The following is a 15,064-nucleotide window of genomic DNA, read 5'->3' as shown; positions in this document are numbered from 1 at the left end:
GGCACAATGTTAGGCTAGTTAGCCCACTGAGCAGAGCTCCTGGAGCTGTGCAGCAATAGTGCTATTGTGACGACAACCAGGATCTTTTTGTTGCGCAATCTGGAGATTGTTATGAGTTTAAAATAGTGTCTAGTGCCTACACTCTGAAAAAAATGATGTCTAGAACCTAAAAGGGTTATTCGACTGGCCTCATAGGAAAACCCTTTGAAGAACCCTTTTTGTTTCCATTCCATGCAGGTAGAACTCTTTTGGGTTCCATGTAGAACCCTTTCCACAGAGAGTTCTACATGAAACCCAAAAGGGTTCTAATTGGAACCCAAAAGGCTATTTTTTTTATCTTGCCCCTCACCCCTAGCACCCAGTTGGGCTGATTCAAGTTTCCCTGCTCCTCAGCACAGATAAAAACAAACAACAAACACTTCTATAGATGCCAAATAGACTACAGGTTTTGGTTCCATATGCATTTCCATAGATGAGATGAGAGGTTGCTGTTGTAGTTAAGTAAACATTATTACAAAAAAGACTGTGCCTTGAAAGGGAATAACCGAAACACCTCAGCAGTGTGAGAATACAAGAGGCCTCAATATCCAAGTGATATTGATGGCAAACAATGATAAAAGAGGAAGGTAAATTCAATCCATATAAAGCCATATAAAAACGTTTGATATAAAACGGTTGAAACTGTAGCTCCACATGGCACCTTCTACGGAGGCAAATGGAATGAAACAGCCAGGGATCCACCTGAATTTTGCGTAATAGAAACTCTCATTTTTGTTGCAAAAAGTTTTCAGTTTCGAGGAAACGGTTTCCATCGCTAAACGTTTTGCAACAGTGTCCGACTAATGAATACACTGTCCTAATTAGAGTTCAACTTATGCTATGTTACCTATAACCCTTTATGCTACTATACTAGTGTCACAAGAATTTGTATCCCAATGTTCTAACTAAACTATTTTATAACTTTGACCAATTCCCATAAATTTATAAGACCCTGGTTAATGAAGATTTAGACAAAGCCCCCAGTCTGCAATAGATCAATCCTTTATTCAGAGAGTACTCTGAAGTCAAAAATGAGAACACAGTAATTTTATAACCCCACACACACACACACACACACACACACACACACACACACACACACACACACACACACACACACACACACACACACACACACACACACACACACACACACACACACACACACACACACACACACACACACACACACACACACACACAACACAAACACAAACACAAACACAAACACACACACACACACAATTTCTCATTATCTTCTACAAGCCTAGCCATTCCTAACAGTTTACTCCCCCTTACCTAAGTTGGGGAGGCCTCTTTCCTGTTATTTGGTTTCAGAGTTATCACAAGTCGACAGTTCAGTTGGCCTTGAATGTCTCAACTCTACCCAGCTCATACTGCGAAATAATAACACAATGGCCTAGTCACACACATTATGGAATTATGACTCTAACACATTTCATACAATTATATGATTTCAGGGTGGAATCCTTTCGTCATTACTTTAAACATATAAATTCCTTTATCAACTAGCAAATCCACAGTTGGTGTCACAAAAACCATAAAATCCCACCGGACACACACTGGTTGAATCAACATTGTTTCAACGTCATTTGTCAAGTTATTGTGATGTGGAAAATACATTGGATTTGGCAAAAGTAATCAATGTTGTTTTGAGGGGAACATTTAAACCACCGGAGTACACTGAGTTTACAAAACATTAGGGACACCTTCCTATTATTGATTTGCACCCCCCTCAGACCAGCTTCAATTTGTCAGGACATGGACTCCACAAGATGTTGAAAGCATTCCACAGCAATGATGGCCTATGTTGACTCCAATGCTTCCCACAGTTGTGTCAAGTTGCCTGAATGTCCTTTGGGCGGTGGACCATTCTTCATACACATGGGAAGCTGTAGACACTCATACACAAAGTGCGCTGGAGACACTGGTTTGGTACTGGAAATAATGAATATAAGGTTGAAAAGTGGTGGAATTGCCCTTTAAGGCTATCTTTAAAAAAAATGTTAATATTTATTCAACTGTTGGTCAATTTCTTCAACAAATGATCAGGTCTATATAATTATCAAACATACATTAGTAATGGAAAGGAAACACAGACTCTTTGTTTAAGTATTAAAATACTCCTTTAGTAATACAATTGCAGACAGAAGTTGGTACAGTGTAGAGGAGTGATTATTTGCTGCATAAACACATCCTTTGTTCATGTCAAAATGTACATTCTGTTTTTACAGTGGCAGGGACACAGTCTAATGGGTTCTTTTTCTTCAATGGGGAAGAAGATGAAATTGAGCGTTGGACTTGTAACCGAAAGGTTGCAAGTTCAAATCCCGAGCTGACAAGGTACAAATCTGTCGTTCTGCCCCTGAACAGGCAGTTAACCCACTGTTCCTCGGCCGTCATTGAAAATAAGAATTTGTTCTTAACTGACTTGCCTAGTTAAATAAAGGTAAAATGAAAATAAATAAATAAAAATCCAGGGTCTGACAGAGTAGGCTACACCACAGAGTCCTCCTCTTCTGGACTCCCTGAGGTGGATACACAGCACCCTGTACAGTGAGCACAAAAACAATTGCGTATTTCAACACTGCTCATACCGTACAGTATCAACCATGGCAGGAGTACTTTGTCTTTAGGCTACTCAAGAAGGATGTCACTTACCTTTAATATATTTCCTTTTCCAGATGCAGCATATTACGATAAATAACATTAGGCCTATTCCAAGGACTATCACAACGATTGTGATTAGATTAGGATCAGACTCTGTCGAAATAAAAACAGGGAACAAACCGATGAGTCCCAAAACAATATATACACTTTACCCTGTTTCTTCTCATAATTTAATTTGAAAGTGTTGCTAAATTGTTCTACTTTTTTGCTTAATTTAATCAATAGCGAAAAAGAATGTAACTAAATGCTGTCTGTGTGGGCAGTTCCTGTCGATAAATATGACTGTTTTATATGGTGTCTAACCCACAGCGCTGGAAGAATAGAAGTGACAGGGGATCCAAGTAAACTAATTAACCAGTCCAATAACAAAGAAAATGTTGCACATTACTATTAATAACATACCTCCAAACTGAAGGCAGAGTGTTTCAATGTTGAGTTTGGTTGTCTGGTTGCTGACTGGGTTGGCAGCCACACAGCTGTAGATATTGTTGTCCTGTAGCTTTATCTCCAGAGGGAGAGACAGGTTGGTGGAGAGGTCAGGGCTGCTAGTCTGGTTGAGTCTCTTCTCTCCTCTGTACCAGGACAGGGTCATGTCTCTCCGGTTCTCCACAGAACACACCACTGAACAGCTCCCCTTCTCTGATGAACTGTCCAGAAAATCACCTTCAGGGATTTTTTTGACTTGAGGAAGTGGTACTGGAGCTGGGATATTAAAATTCAAACAATGATTTAACACAGATTCATGTCATTAATATTGGTCCTCTGGGTAGGAGGACAACTCTCTCTAGTAACAAAGGTGTGGTGAGCACATTTCGTTTTTTATTTATCACTTTGGTGCAATTTTCACAAGTATGTGGTACATTTTCACAACTTTAAGCACAAATCTAAACAGATCAAAACTGCTCAATTCAAAACTAAGCACATTCTCAATTGACTGAGTGCAACAAACAGTCACTTGTTCACTGCACAAAATAACCCTTTCAATTTGCATTCATATTCAAAGTATTTGCTCGTCACAAAGCAATACTTGGTGTGACGTTGACACAGTGGTAGGATTTTACAGCAACAATGCGGATCTAGTTTTTCTTGCCAGACTGAGGCTTTTAATTTAGAAAGTGAAGAATTATGCCGTTGACTGAACACAACATACAAACAAAAATAACATACAGCTCCTGCCTCCTCTGGCATAAGCTGTTCCCATTATACCCGTAGGCTACACTGAATAAACTATGAGCTCGAACGCACCCACTGTTTGACAGTCAAAACTCGTATCAGGAAATGAACAATAAACAAGGTAATCGTTTAATATTAGTTTTGATATACCTCCACGTTTTGATTGTTATATATGATCACATTATAGTTGTAAGTTTCGATAAGTATGCCTAGGCTAAATACATGATTAGACAGAGCATTTTAGGCTACGGAGCAAAGCACAACATGAGGTTTTGCGCGCACAATCCAATTGTCTGCGTTCGACCACAAACTCTAAACATGGTTATTTTTATCTGACAGGTGATCAAAAAACAAGACATCGGATAACATGGCTAACCCCACATTATTACAAGAACATACATGTGATTCGCATAAACGGTTTCAATTCTAAATGTCTGGTTAGGCCTATTCATAATACGGCTTTAGATTCGGTGACTGAGGACATAATAACAATCGTTACAATGGTGTTATAAATACCATAATTTAATTGATACACTATAAGATTATGATTTTAGCTGATGATACTGTAGCAGTTACAGTGACAAGTCACAAAAGTTTATATTGTGCAATGTTGCTTGGGGCAGAAATGGCAGACAGTACACTACATCAATTCCTTTTACTGTAGGCTTCTGTTAGACAATTCATGCCACAATAATCCATATTTCGATTTCTTCTCAGAAACTGTTTCTGTAAGTCAAAAAAAAAATCTCAACATGCTAAAATTTAATCAAAAAATGGGAAATGTTATTTATCCTCTATTTTTAATTATATTCAGCACTTCAAAAATATCCGTTTTGAAAATTGTATCATGCATTTTGTGCTATTAGATTAAATGTTACACTAAAATTACTAAATGGTGAGCCTGTATAATTCACTGATATACAGTAACTAAATCCAATGTTCATGTTATTTTCTGAAGAAAACATGATTTTTCATGAATGACTCAGGGTTGAAAGATGTTTTGACCTCAAATGAATCCTAATTCAAAGGTTCTGAACATAAGACAGGGGGCATTACAAGTGTTGTACCAAGAGTTTTGAAAATATACCTTACATCTGAAAAATGTGCCAAAGTGATAAAAAAAACTGCAACAACATGGCTAGCATTATAATATAGCCTATTATATAATAATAATAATTATCATGTATTATAATACTAATAATAATATAGTGCCTATAATACGTATATTATTGTGCTACAAAATGGGGTGGATTGAATTATTATTATTTTTAAATACCTTCAATTTACTAGGCAAGTCAGTTAAGAACAAATTCTTATTTACAATGACAGCCTACACCGGCCATATCCTGACGACGCTGCACCAATTGTGCGCAGCCCTTTGGGACTCCTAATCACGACCGGTTGTGATACAGCCTTGATGAGGTATTGAACATGTCTCTGGTCTGTGTGGTTGAATCTGTGCTTCAAATTCACTACTCAACTGAGGGACCTTCAGATGTTGTATGTAGCTATCAGGTACACAGGAAGGGGTAGTCATTCAAAAATCATATTATTGTGTTATTTCACACAGAGTATGTGATTTGTTAGGCCAATCTTAATCCTGAACTATTTTAGGCTTGTTCTAAAAAAGGGGTTTAACATTTTTTTATAGAGTTTTCTTTTCACTTTGACATTATGGATTATTTTGTGTAGATTAATGACAAAACAACCCTATTGGTCTAAATCCATGTCAACCCTACTTTGTAACACAACAAAATGTGGAAAAAGTCCACTGGGGATGAATATTATAGGCACTGTGTAATGTTTTGTGTCACACCTATTACTGTAAGGTATGGGCATTGGGTCCCACTTGAAACCCTGTTATATATAAAAACCAATACTCACCATAGACAGTTAGATAGAATCTCTGAGATGTTTTGTGTGTATTGAAAATGTCTAGCTGATAAACTCCAGAGTTGTTGAGGGTGAGATTTCTGATGGTGAGAGATCCAGTTTCTCTGTCCAGCTGCAGTTTCTCTCGGAATCTTCCTTTGAATTCTGTGATGTTCTCTCCTCTGATGAGCTGACTCTCAACTATTGAGGTGTTTGGAATGACTGGACCAAAGAACCAAAATATCTTATCAGCCTGTAGTCCAGTTAGTCCAGGGTGTAGAGTGACAGACTGCCCCTCTCTCCCTGTCAATGTATTGACTTCAGCATTCACAGCTCCCAACAGATCTGGAATCAAACAAATAAAATATGAATGTGTTGTTCAGTAGCAAAGACAAAGGGCACAAATCATACTGTTTGTGTGTATCAAGGTTATTATAGTTTTGTTTTAATTTGAAATTCAGTTGACCTTAAGTTTGTTTTCAGATCCACTTTACTAGTTTTTATTTAGTTTAAGTTTCATAAAAACATGTATTTTTAGGGTTAAGGTTATAGGTTAGGTTTAAAGGTAAACTCAGCAAGATTACGTAGACACCACAAATTAAACTGAAGTACTGGGTCTATTGCCACAACCTAGGGCCCGGTTTCCCAAAAGCAGTAAAAAGTTAATCAGTAGAACCTTCATATGAACATCTTTAAAATCTCCGAGCTGTCCAAAGCAATCTCTAATAGGCTAGCCTACACATTATGAGGAGACCTGCCTGTTGTAACCAGCAGTGCAAAAAGGTATTAGGTGAACAATAGGTAATTAAAGAAATAAGAACAACAGTAAAAAAAAAAGACAGTGAAAAATAACAGTAGCGAGGCTAATAACAGTCGTGAGGCTATATACAGGCACCGGTTAGTCGGGCTGATTGAGGTAGCATGTAAATGTAGATATGGTTAAAGTGACTATGAATATATGCTAAACAGAGAGTAGCAGCCGTGTAAAAGAGGGTTTTGGGGGGGGGAACATAATGGAAATCGTACGGGTAGCCATTTGATTACCTGTTCAGGAGTCTTGTGGATTGGGGGTAAAAACAAACACCGACACGAAGTACAATTTTTATAGGAATAGCCTACTTACCGATGATGAAAAGTACTGATATTCCCAAATATTGAAGCGTTGTCATTTTATAGTTCTCTATTACTGGGACTTCATGGGTCTCTTCACGACCGCTTTATTTGCTCTACGCTTTCAGGCGGGCGCACCGTTAATAGTTGAAGTTAGGGCAGTTTTAGGGCAGTTAGGTCCCTCCCTCTTTTTTATACATATTTTTTATAGATTGTTCCAGTGTTCATGGTGGCGCTTTCGGGTCACTACTTTCACCTCTTCCTTTTATCGGCGGATTCCAGAAAGGGTTCGCTTGGTAAGAGGTCTATGTTAGTGTATAAGCGCAGAAGTATAAGGCTACCCGCAGCTATTCAATAGTTTAGAGCAGCTAGCTAGCCTCTCCATCCGGGTGCTCTGCTGTACCATCTCGTTTGTGTTTCGTCCTTGTTTTTATTACTTGTGACAGTGTGCCAACCTGGGCCATACTCAGTTTGCTCTAGCGGTATTGCGGCGCTGAGGGTTTGTTTTAGTTGTCTGTGAAGACAGCGAGATGACGTAGATGCACAAAGTAAACTGGGTCAATTGCCACAACCTGGTCCCGGTTTCCCAAATGCCAAAAAAAGTTCATCAGTAGAGCCTTCATAGGAACATCTTTAAATCTCCGAGCTGTTTCCCAAAGCAATCTTTATTATTGTTGCACTTCAAAAAGCTCGTAATCTAACGATGATAACTTCATAGTCGACCACATCTAAAGTTGCCACTCTTTGCAATTGATACATGCCAGCAATGTATAAAAATATGGTTGAAATTAAAACCGAGATGATTCCATGCCATGGTCAATCAATGGAGTTTTCAGAATGACGGCACAAACCGTAATTATCTTACCAAACTTTGCTTCTGCGCCGTTCAAAGACCGGCTACAGATGGATGCTCAGACTGGATCTCTCTCACCATCAGAAACCTCACCATCAACGACAAAGGACTTTATCAGCTTCAATACATTAGTGAACAGGTCACCTACCACAATTTCATTTTCACAGTCGACATGAGTATGTTTTAAATCAAGTCAAGAGACTAGTTTTCAATCAACATCGAACAAGATCTGTATTCAGAATTACATTATTCATGGTAAACACACACATTCTCTTTCCTTTTGTTCATGATAAATGTGACCTTTAGTCAATGTTGTGCCCAATAATCACTGTAATAACTGTTGGTCTCCTGGTGTCCCAGCTTCAGTGCCTACTCCTAACATCAGAAATACCCCACATAATCCCTCAGTCGACAGTCGGTTGGTCAGTGGGAGCTGTCCTGTGGTGTGTTCTGTGGTGTGTTCTGTGGTGTGTTCTGTGGTGTGTCCTGTGGTGTGGCTTTAAAAACAATCCTTATTTAACCTGTCTCCTCACCTTCATCTACACTGATTGAACTGGATTTAATAGGTGACATTAATGGGTGACATCAATTGCCTCGTTTAATAAAGGTTAAATACAAAAATATGTATGAAAAAAACAAGGGATCGAAGCTTTCAATCCCCTGGTCAGTCTACAGTATGTCATGGAAAGAGCATGTGTTGTATACTCAGTGTATGTCATCATGGTAACCAATTTTCAACATAGACAAACCTTGTTTAACATATGTTGATTTTGTACTTTTGAAACGACATCAGATCGTCAACGTTATATCCACTATCAGAAAAAAACAATAGGATGGGCAACACCTCCTACTGGAGAGTTAATCTATATACAGCTACCCATTTGGTCTCCCATCCAGGGTCTTAATTAAGCCCATCTTTGATATCTCTCACTGACTATTACCAATGTGCTATTGTGAGAATGATTGAGAGATCTCTTAATAACTAAATAGATTCACTGTTGCTTTCGAAGTCATTCCAAAGGATATGTTTAACATAGCAAATGAAACGTAACCATACTTTATCATTCATTTATCAATTATACTATTTAGGCCTTTATAGCTATTGTTTAAAATTCAACAAAGGGTCCAACTAAAAATAGATAATACATATAGGCCTTGAGTTTGAAGCTTTGGTTGATTTATCATTTTAACATTACATGACATGACATGTGGTATTCACGTCTCCATCTCAAGTTAGTACGAAATCAAACCAATGTAAATGATATAGACATTTGGTATCTCCTTCAAATGTTGATATTTGGTTGCCAACACAATTCAAAATCACTTATGAAATACAGTAAATAGCCTATTAACGTGTCGACAAGTAATATGTTGGATTTAGGTCACCAAATAAACCAAAAATGTAAGTAAAATAATAGGATTGAGCCAGTGGCTCAGATGAAACTATCCTACCATTAGATATATAAAGTATATTTACAATTTTGATATTTGGTCCCGATGTCAACCAAACACAGTTCAATATGACTTTTGTAATACAGTAAATAGCCAAAAGTTTAAGGGCAATTCCACCACTTTTCAACCTCATTTTCATTTTCTCCATCACAATTCCAGTCTCTACATATGTGAAAATGGTGCATGTATACGTTTTGTGGAAAAAATATATACATTTATTCACGTGATGGCATCGGCGGTGGTCTAAGGCACTGCATCGCAGTACGAGCTGTGGCACTAAAGATTCTGGGTTTGAATCCTGGCTCTGTCGCAGCCGGCCGCGACCAGGAATCCCATGGGGCGTTGAACAATTGGCCCAGCGTTGTCCGGGTTAGGGGAGTGTTTGGCCAGCAGGGATGTCCTTGTCCCATCGCGCTCTAGCGACTCACTCCTGTAGCGGGACGGGTCCAGTGCACACTGACACCATCACCAGGTGTATGCGGTTTCCTCTGACACAGCACTGTGGCTGGCTTCTGGGTTTAGTGGGCATTGTTTCAAGAAGCAGTGCAGCTTGGTTGGGTTGTGTTTCTGAGGACGCACGGCTCTCGACCTTCACCTCTCCCGAGTCCGTAAGGGAGTTGAAGCCATGAGACAAGTCTAACTACCAATTGGATACCGAAAAATGGGGTAAAAATAAATAATATATATATATATATATATATATATATATATATTAAAAGTTAAAACATTTATAAAACAGTGATTTTCAAACATGAGAATCGCAGTGAAGTGAGGAACACCATGGTCACAGAAGCATTTTTTAACCACAGATCATAGAAGTGCGCTGTAGACACTGGTTTGGTACTGGAAATAATGAATATAAGGTTGAAAAGTGGTGGAATTGCCCTTTAAGGCTATCTTTAAAAAAAAAGTTAATATTTATTCAACTGTTGGTCAATTTCTTCAACAAATGATCAGGTCTATATAATTATCAAACATACATTAGTAATGGAAAGGAAACACAGACTCTTTGTTTAAGTATTAAAATACTCCTTTAGTAATACAATTGCAGACAGAAGTTGGTACAGTGTAGAGGAGTGATTATTTGCTGCATAAAACACATCCTTTGTTCATGTCAAAATGTACATTCTGTTTTTACAGTGGCAGGGACACAGTCTAATGGGTTCTTTTTCTTCAATGGGGAAGAAGATGAAATTGAGCGTTGGACTTGTAACCGAAAGGTTGCAAGTTCAAATCTCCGAGCTGACAAGGTACAAATCTGTCGTTCTGCCCCTGAACAGGCAGTTAACCCACTGTTCCTCGGCCGTCATTGAAAATAAGAATTTGTTCTTAACTGACTTGCCTAGTTAAATAAAGGTAAAATGAAAATAAATAAATAAAAATCCAGGGTCTGACAGAGTAGGCTACACCACAGAGTCCTCCTCTTCTGGACTCCCTGAGGTGGATACACAGCACCCTGTACAGTGAGCACAAAAACAATTGCGTATTTCAACACTGCTCATACCGTACAGTATCAACCATGGCAGGAGTACTTTGTCTTTAGGCTACTCAAGAAGGATGTCACTTACCTTTAATATATTTCCTTTTCCAGATGCAGCATATTACGATAAATAACATTAGGCCTATTCCAAGGACTATCACAACGATTGTGATTCGATTAGGATCTGTCGAAATAAAAACAGGGAACAAACCGATGAGTCCCAAAACAATATATACACTTTACCCTGTTTCTTCTCATCATTTAATTTGATAGTGTTGCTAAATTGTCCTACTTTTTTGCTTAATTTAATCAATAGCAAAAAATAATGTAACTGAATGCTGTCTGTGTGGGCTGTTCCTGTCGATAAATATTACTGTTTTATCTGGTGTCTAACCCACAGCGCTGGAAGAATAGAAGTGACAGGGGATCCAAGTAAACTAATTAACCAGTCCAATAACAAAGAAAATGTTGCACATTACTATTAATAACATACCTACAAACTGAAGGCAGAGTGTTTCAATGTTGAGTTTGGTTGTCTGGTTGCTGACTGGGTTGGCAGCCACACAGCTGTAGATATTGTTGTCCTGTAGCTTTATCTCCAGAGGGAGAGACAGGTTGGTGGAGAGGTCAGGGCTGCTGGTCTGGTTGAGTCTCTTCTCTCCTCTGTACCAGGACAGGGTCATGTCTCTCCGGTTCTCCACAGAACACACCACTGAACAGCTCCCCTTCTCTGATGAACTGTCCAGAAAATCACCTTCGGGGATTTTTTTGACTTGAGGAAGTGGTACTGGAGCTGGGATATTAAAATTCAAACAATGATTTAACACAGATTCATGTCATTAATATTGGTCCTCTGGGTAGGAGGACAACTCTCTCTAGTAACAAAATTGTGGTGAGCACATTCAGTTTTTTATTTATCACTTTGGTGCAATTTTCACAAGTATGTGGTACATTTTCACAACTTTAAGCACAAATCTAAACAGATCAAAACTGCTCAATTCAAAACTAAGCACATTCTCAATTGACTAGTGCAACAAACAGTCACTTGTTCACTGCACAAAATAACCCTTTCAATTTGCATTCATATTCAAAGTATTTGCTCGTCACAAAGCAATACTTGGTGTGACGTTGAAACAGTGGTAGGATTTTACAGTGAGGAGGCAACAATGCGGATCTAGTTTTTCTTGCCAGACTGAGGCTTTTAATTTGAAAGTGAAGAATTATGCCGTTGACTGAACACAACATACAAACAAAAATAACATACAGCTCCTGCCTCATCTGGCATAAGCTGTTGCCATTATACCCGTAGGCTACACTGAATAAACTATGAGCTCGAACGCACCCACTGTTTGACAGTCAAAACTCGTATCAGGAAATGAACAATAAACAAGGTAATCGTTTAATATTAGTTTTGATATACCTCCACGTTTTGATTGTTATATATGATCACATTATAGTTGTAAGTTTCGATAAGTATGCCTAGGCTAAATACATGATTAGACAGAGCATTTTAGGCTACGGAGCAAAGCACAACATGAGGTTTTGCGCGCACAATCCAATTGTCTGCGTTCGACCACAAACTCTAAACATGGTTATTTTTATCTGACAGGTGATCAAAAAACAAGACATCGGATAACATGGCTAACCCCACATTATTACAAGAACATACATGTGATTCGCATAAACGGTTTCAATTCTAAATGTCTGGTTAGGCCTATTCATAATACGGCTTTAGATTTGGTGACTGAGGACATAATAACAATCGTTACAATGGTGTTATAAATACCATAATTTAATTGATACACTATAAGATTATGATTTTAGCTGATGATACTGTAGCAGTTACAGTGACAAGTCACAAAAGTTTATATTGTGCAATGTTGCTTGGGGCAGAAATGGCATACAGTACACTACATCAATTCCTTCCTTAAATCCAATGTTCATGTTATTTTCTGAAGTCAAAAAAATCTCAACATGCTCCAAAATTTAATCAAAAAATGGGAAATGTTATTTATCCTCTATTTTTAATTATATTCAGCACTTCAAAAATATCCGTTTTTTGTATCATGCATTTTTCATGAATGACTCATAATTCCTGAAAGATTAAATCCAATGTTCATGTTATTTTCTGAAGAAAACATGATTTTTCATGAATGACTCAGGGTTGAAAGATGTTTTGACCTCAAATGAATACAAAGGTTCTGAACATAAGACAGGGGGCATTACAAGTGTTGTACCAAGAGTTTTGAAAATATACCTTACATCTGAAAAATGTGCCAAAGTGATTAAAAAAAACTGCAACAACATGGCTAGCATTATAATATAGCCTATTATATAATAATAATAATTATCATGTATTATAATACTAATAATAATATAGTGCCTATAATAAGTATATTATTGTGCTACAAAATGGGATGGATTGAATTATTATTATTTTTTAAATACCTTCAATTTACTAGGCAAGTCAGTTAAGAACAAATTCTTATTTACAATGACAGCCTACACCGGCCATATCCTGACGACGCTGCACCAATTGTGCGCAGCCCTTTGGGACTCCTAATCACGACCGGTTGTGATACAGCCTTGATGAGGTATTGAACATGTCTCTGGTCTGTGTGGTTGAATCTGTGCTTCAAATTCACTACTCAACTGAGGGACCTTCAGATGTTGTATGTAGCTATCAGGTACACAGGAAGGGGTAGTCATTCAAAAATCATATTATTGTATTATTTCACACAGAGTATGTGATTTGTTAGGCCAATCTTAATCCTGAACTATTTTAGGCTTGTTCTAACAAAGTGGGTTGAACATTTTATAGAGTTTTCTTTTCACTTTGACATTATGGATTATTTTGTGTAGATTAATGACAAAACAACCCTATTGGTCTAAATCCATGTCAACCCCACTTTGTAACACAACAAAATGTGAAAAAGTCCACTGGGGATGAATATTATAGGCACTGTGTAATGTTTTGTGTCACACCTATTACTGTAAGGTATGGGCATTGGGTCCCACTTGAAACCCTGTTATATATAAAAACCAATACTCACCATAGACAGTTAGATAGAATCTCTGAGATGTTTTGTGTGTATTGAAAATGTCTAGCTGATAAACTCCAGAGTTGTTGAGGGTGAGATTTCTGATGGTGAGAGATCCAGTTTCTCTGTCCAGCTGCAGTTTCTCTCGGAATCTTCCTTTGAATTCTGTGATGTTCTCTCCTCTGATGAGCTGACTCTCAACTATTGAGGTGTTTGGAATGACTGGACCAAAGAACCAAAATATCTTATCAGCCTGTAGTCCAGTTAGTCCAGGGTGTAGAGTGACAGACTGCCCCTCTCTCCCTGTCAATGTATTGACTTCAGCATTCACAGCTCCCAACAGATCTGGAATCAAACAAATAAAATATGAATGTGTTGTTCAGTAGCAAAGACAAAGGGCACAAATCATACTGTTTGTGTGTATCAAGGTTATTATAGTTTTGTTTTAATTTGAAATTCAGTTGACCTTAAGTTTGTTTTCAGATCCACTTTACTAGTTTTTATTTAGTTTAAGTTTCATAAAAACATGTATTTTTAGGGTTAAGGTTATAGGTTAGGTTTAAAGGTAAACTCAGCAAGATTACGTAGACACCACAAATTAAACTGAAGTACTGGGTCTATTGCCACAACCTAGGGCCCGGTTTCCCAAAAGCAGTAAAAAGTTCATCAGTAGAACCTTCATATGAACATCTTTAAAATCTTTGAGCTGTCCAAAGCAATCTCTAATAGGCTAGCCTACACATTATGAGGAGACCTGCCTGTTGTAACCAGCAGTGCAAAAAGGTATTAGGTGAACAATAGGTAATTAAAGAAATAAGAACAACAGTAAAAAAAAAAGACAGTGAAAAATAACAGTAGCGAGGCTAATAACAGTCGTGAGGCTATATACAGGCACCGGTTAGTCGGGCTGATTGAGGTAGCATGTAAATGTAGATATGGTTAAAGTGACTATGAATATATGCTAAACAGAGAGTAGCAGCCGTGTAAAAGAGGGTTTTGGGGGGGGGAACATAATGGAAATCGTACGGGTAGCCATTTGATAACCTGTTCAGGAGTCTTGTGGATTGGGGGTAAAAACAAACACCGACACGAAGTACAATTTTTATAGGAATAGCCTACTTACCGATGATGAAAAGTACTGATATTCCCAAATATTGAAGCGTTGTCATTTTATAGTTCTCTATTACTGGGACTTCATGGGTCTCTTCACGACCGCTTTATTTGCTCTACGCTTTCAGGCGGGCGCACCGTTAATAGTTGAAGTTAGGGCAGTTTTAGGGCAGTTAGGTCCCTCCCTCTTTTTATACATATTTTTTATAGATTGTTCCAGTGTTCATGGTGGCGCTTTCGGGT

General features: G+C 38.0%; 1 protein-coding gene across 1 annotated transcript; it reads right to left on the bottom strand.

Annotated features, from left to right (window-relative positions):
- Window positions 1-2,412: 2,412 nt before the first annotated feature.
- On the bottom strand, window positions 2,413-14,927 carry LOC112231748. Its single transcript, XM_042311775.1, has 10 exons — window positions 14,835-14,927; window positions 13,724-14,056; window positions 11,164-11,463; window positions 10,759-10,854; window positions 10,598-10,646; window positions 6,899-6,990; window positions 5,788-6,120; window positions 3,133-3,432; window positions 2,722-2,823; window positions 2,413-2,609 (listed from the first exon to the last, which is right to left on the bottom strand). The coding sequence occupies exons 1-10, from the start codon at window positions 14,878-14,880 to the stop codon at window positions 2,557-2,559; spliced, it is 1,704 nt and encodes a 567-aa protein (XP_042167709.1). The 5' UTR covers window positions 14,881-14,927; the 3' UTR covers window positions 2,413-2,556.
- Between the last annotated feature and the right edge of the window lie 137 nt (window positions 14,928-15,064).

This window comes from Oncorhynchus tshawytscha, linkage group LG34, assembly GCF_018296145.1.
Source record: "Oncorhynchus tshawytscha isolate Ot180627B linkage group LG34, Otsh_v2.0, whole genome shotgun sequence".
Taxonomy (NCBI): domain Eukaryota; kingdom Metazoa; phylum Chordata; class Actinopteri; order Salmoniformes; family Salmonidae; genus Oncorhynchus; species Oncorhynchus tshawytscha.
Note: the sequence above shows the minus strand (reverse complement) of the source record. Positions and strands in the feature narration are given on the sequence as shown.

What these genes read in the sequence shown, in the direction of transcription:
- LOC112231748 (XM_042311775.1), bottom strand. Translation starts at nt 14,880, where the DNA reads ATGACAACGCTTCAATATTTGGGAATATCAGTACTTTTCATCATCG. An exon ending in ATTCTATCTAACTGTCTATG is followed by an intron (nt 11,464 to 13,723) that starts GTGAGTATTGGT and finishes TTAATATCCCAG; the next exon opens with CTCCAGTACCACTTCCTCAA. An exon ending in ATTCTATCTAACTGTCTATG is followed by an intron (nt 3,433 to 5,787) that starts GTGAGTATTGGT and finishes TTAATATCCCAG; the next exon opens with CTCCAGTACCACTTCCTCAA.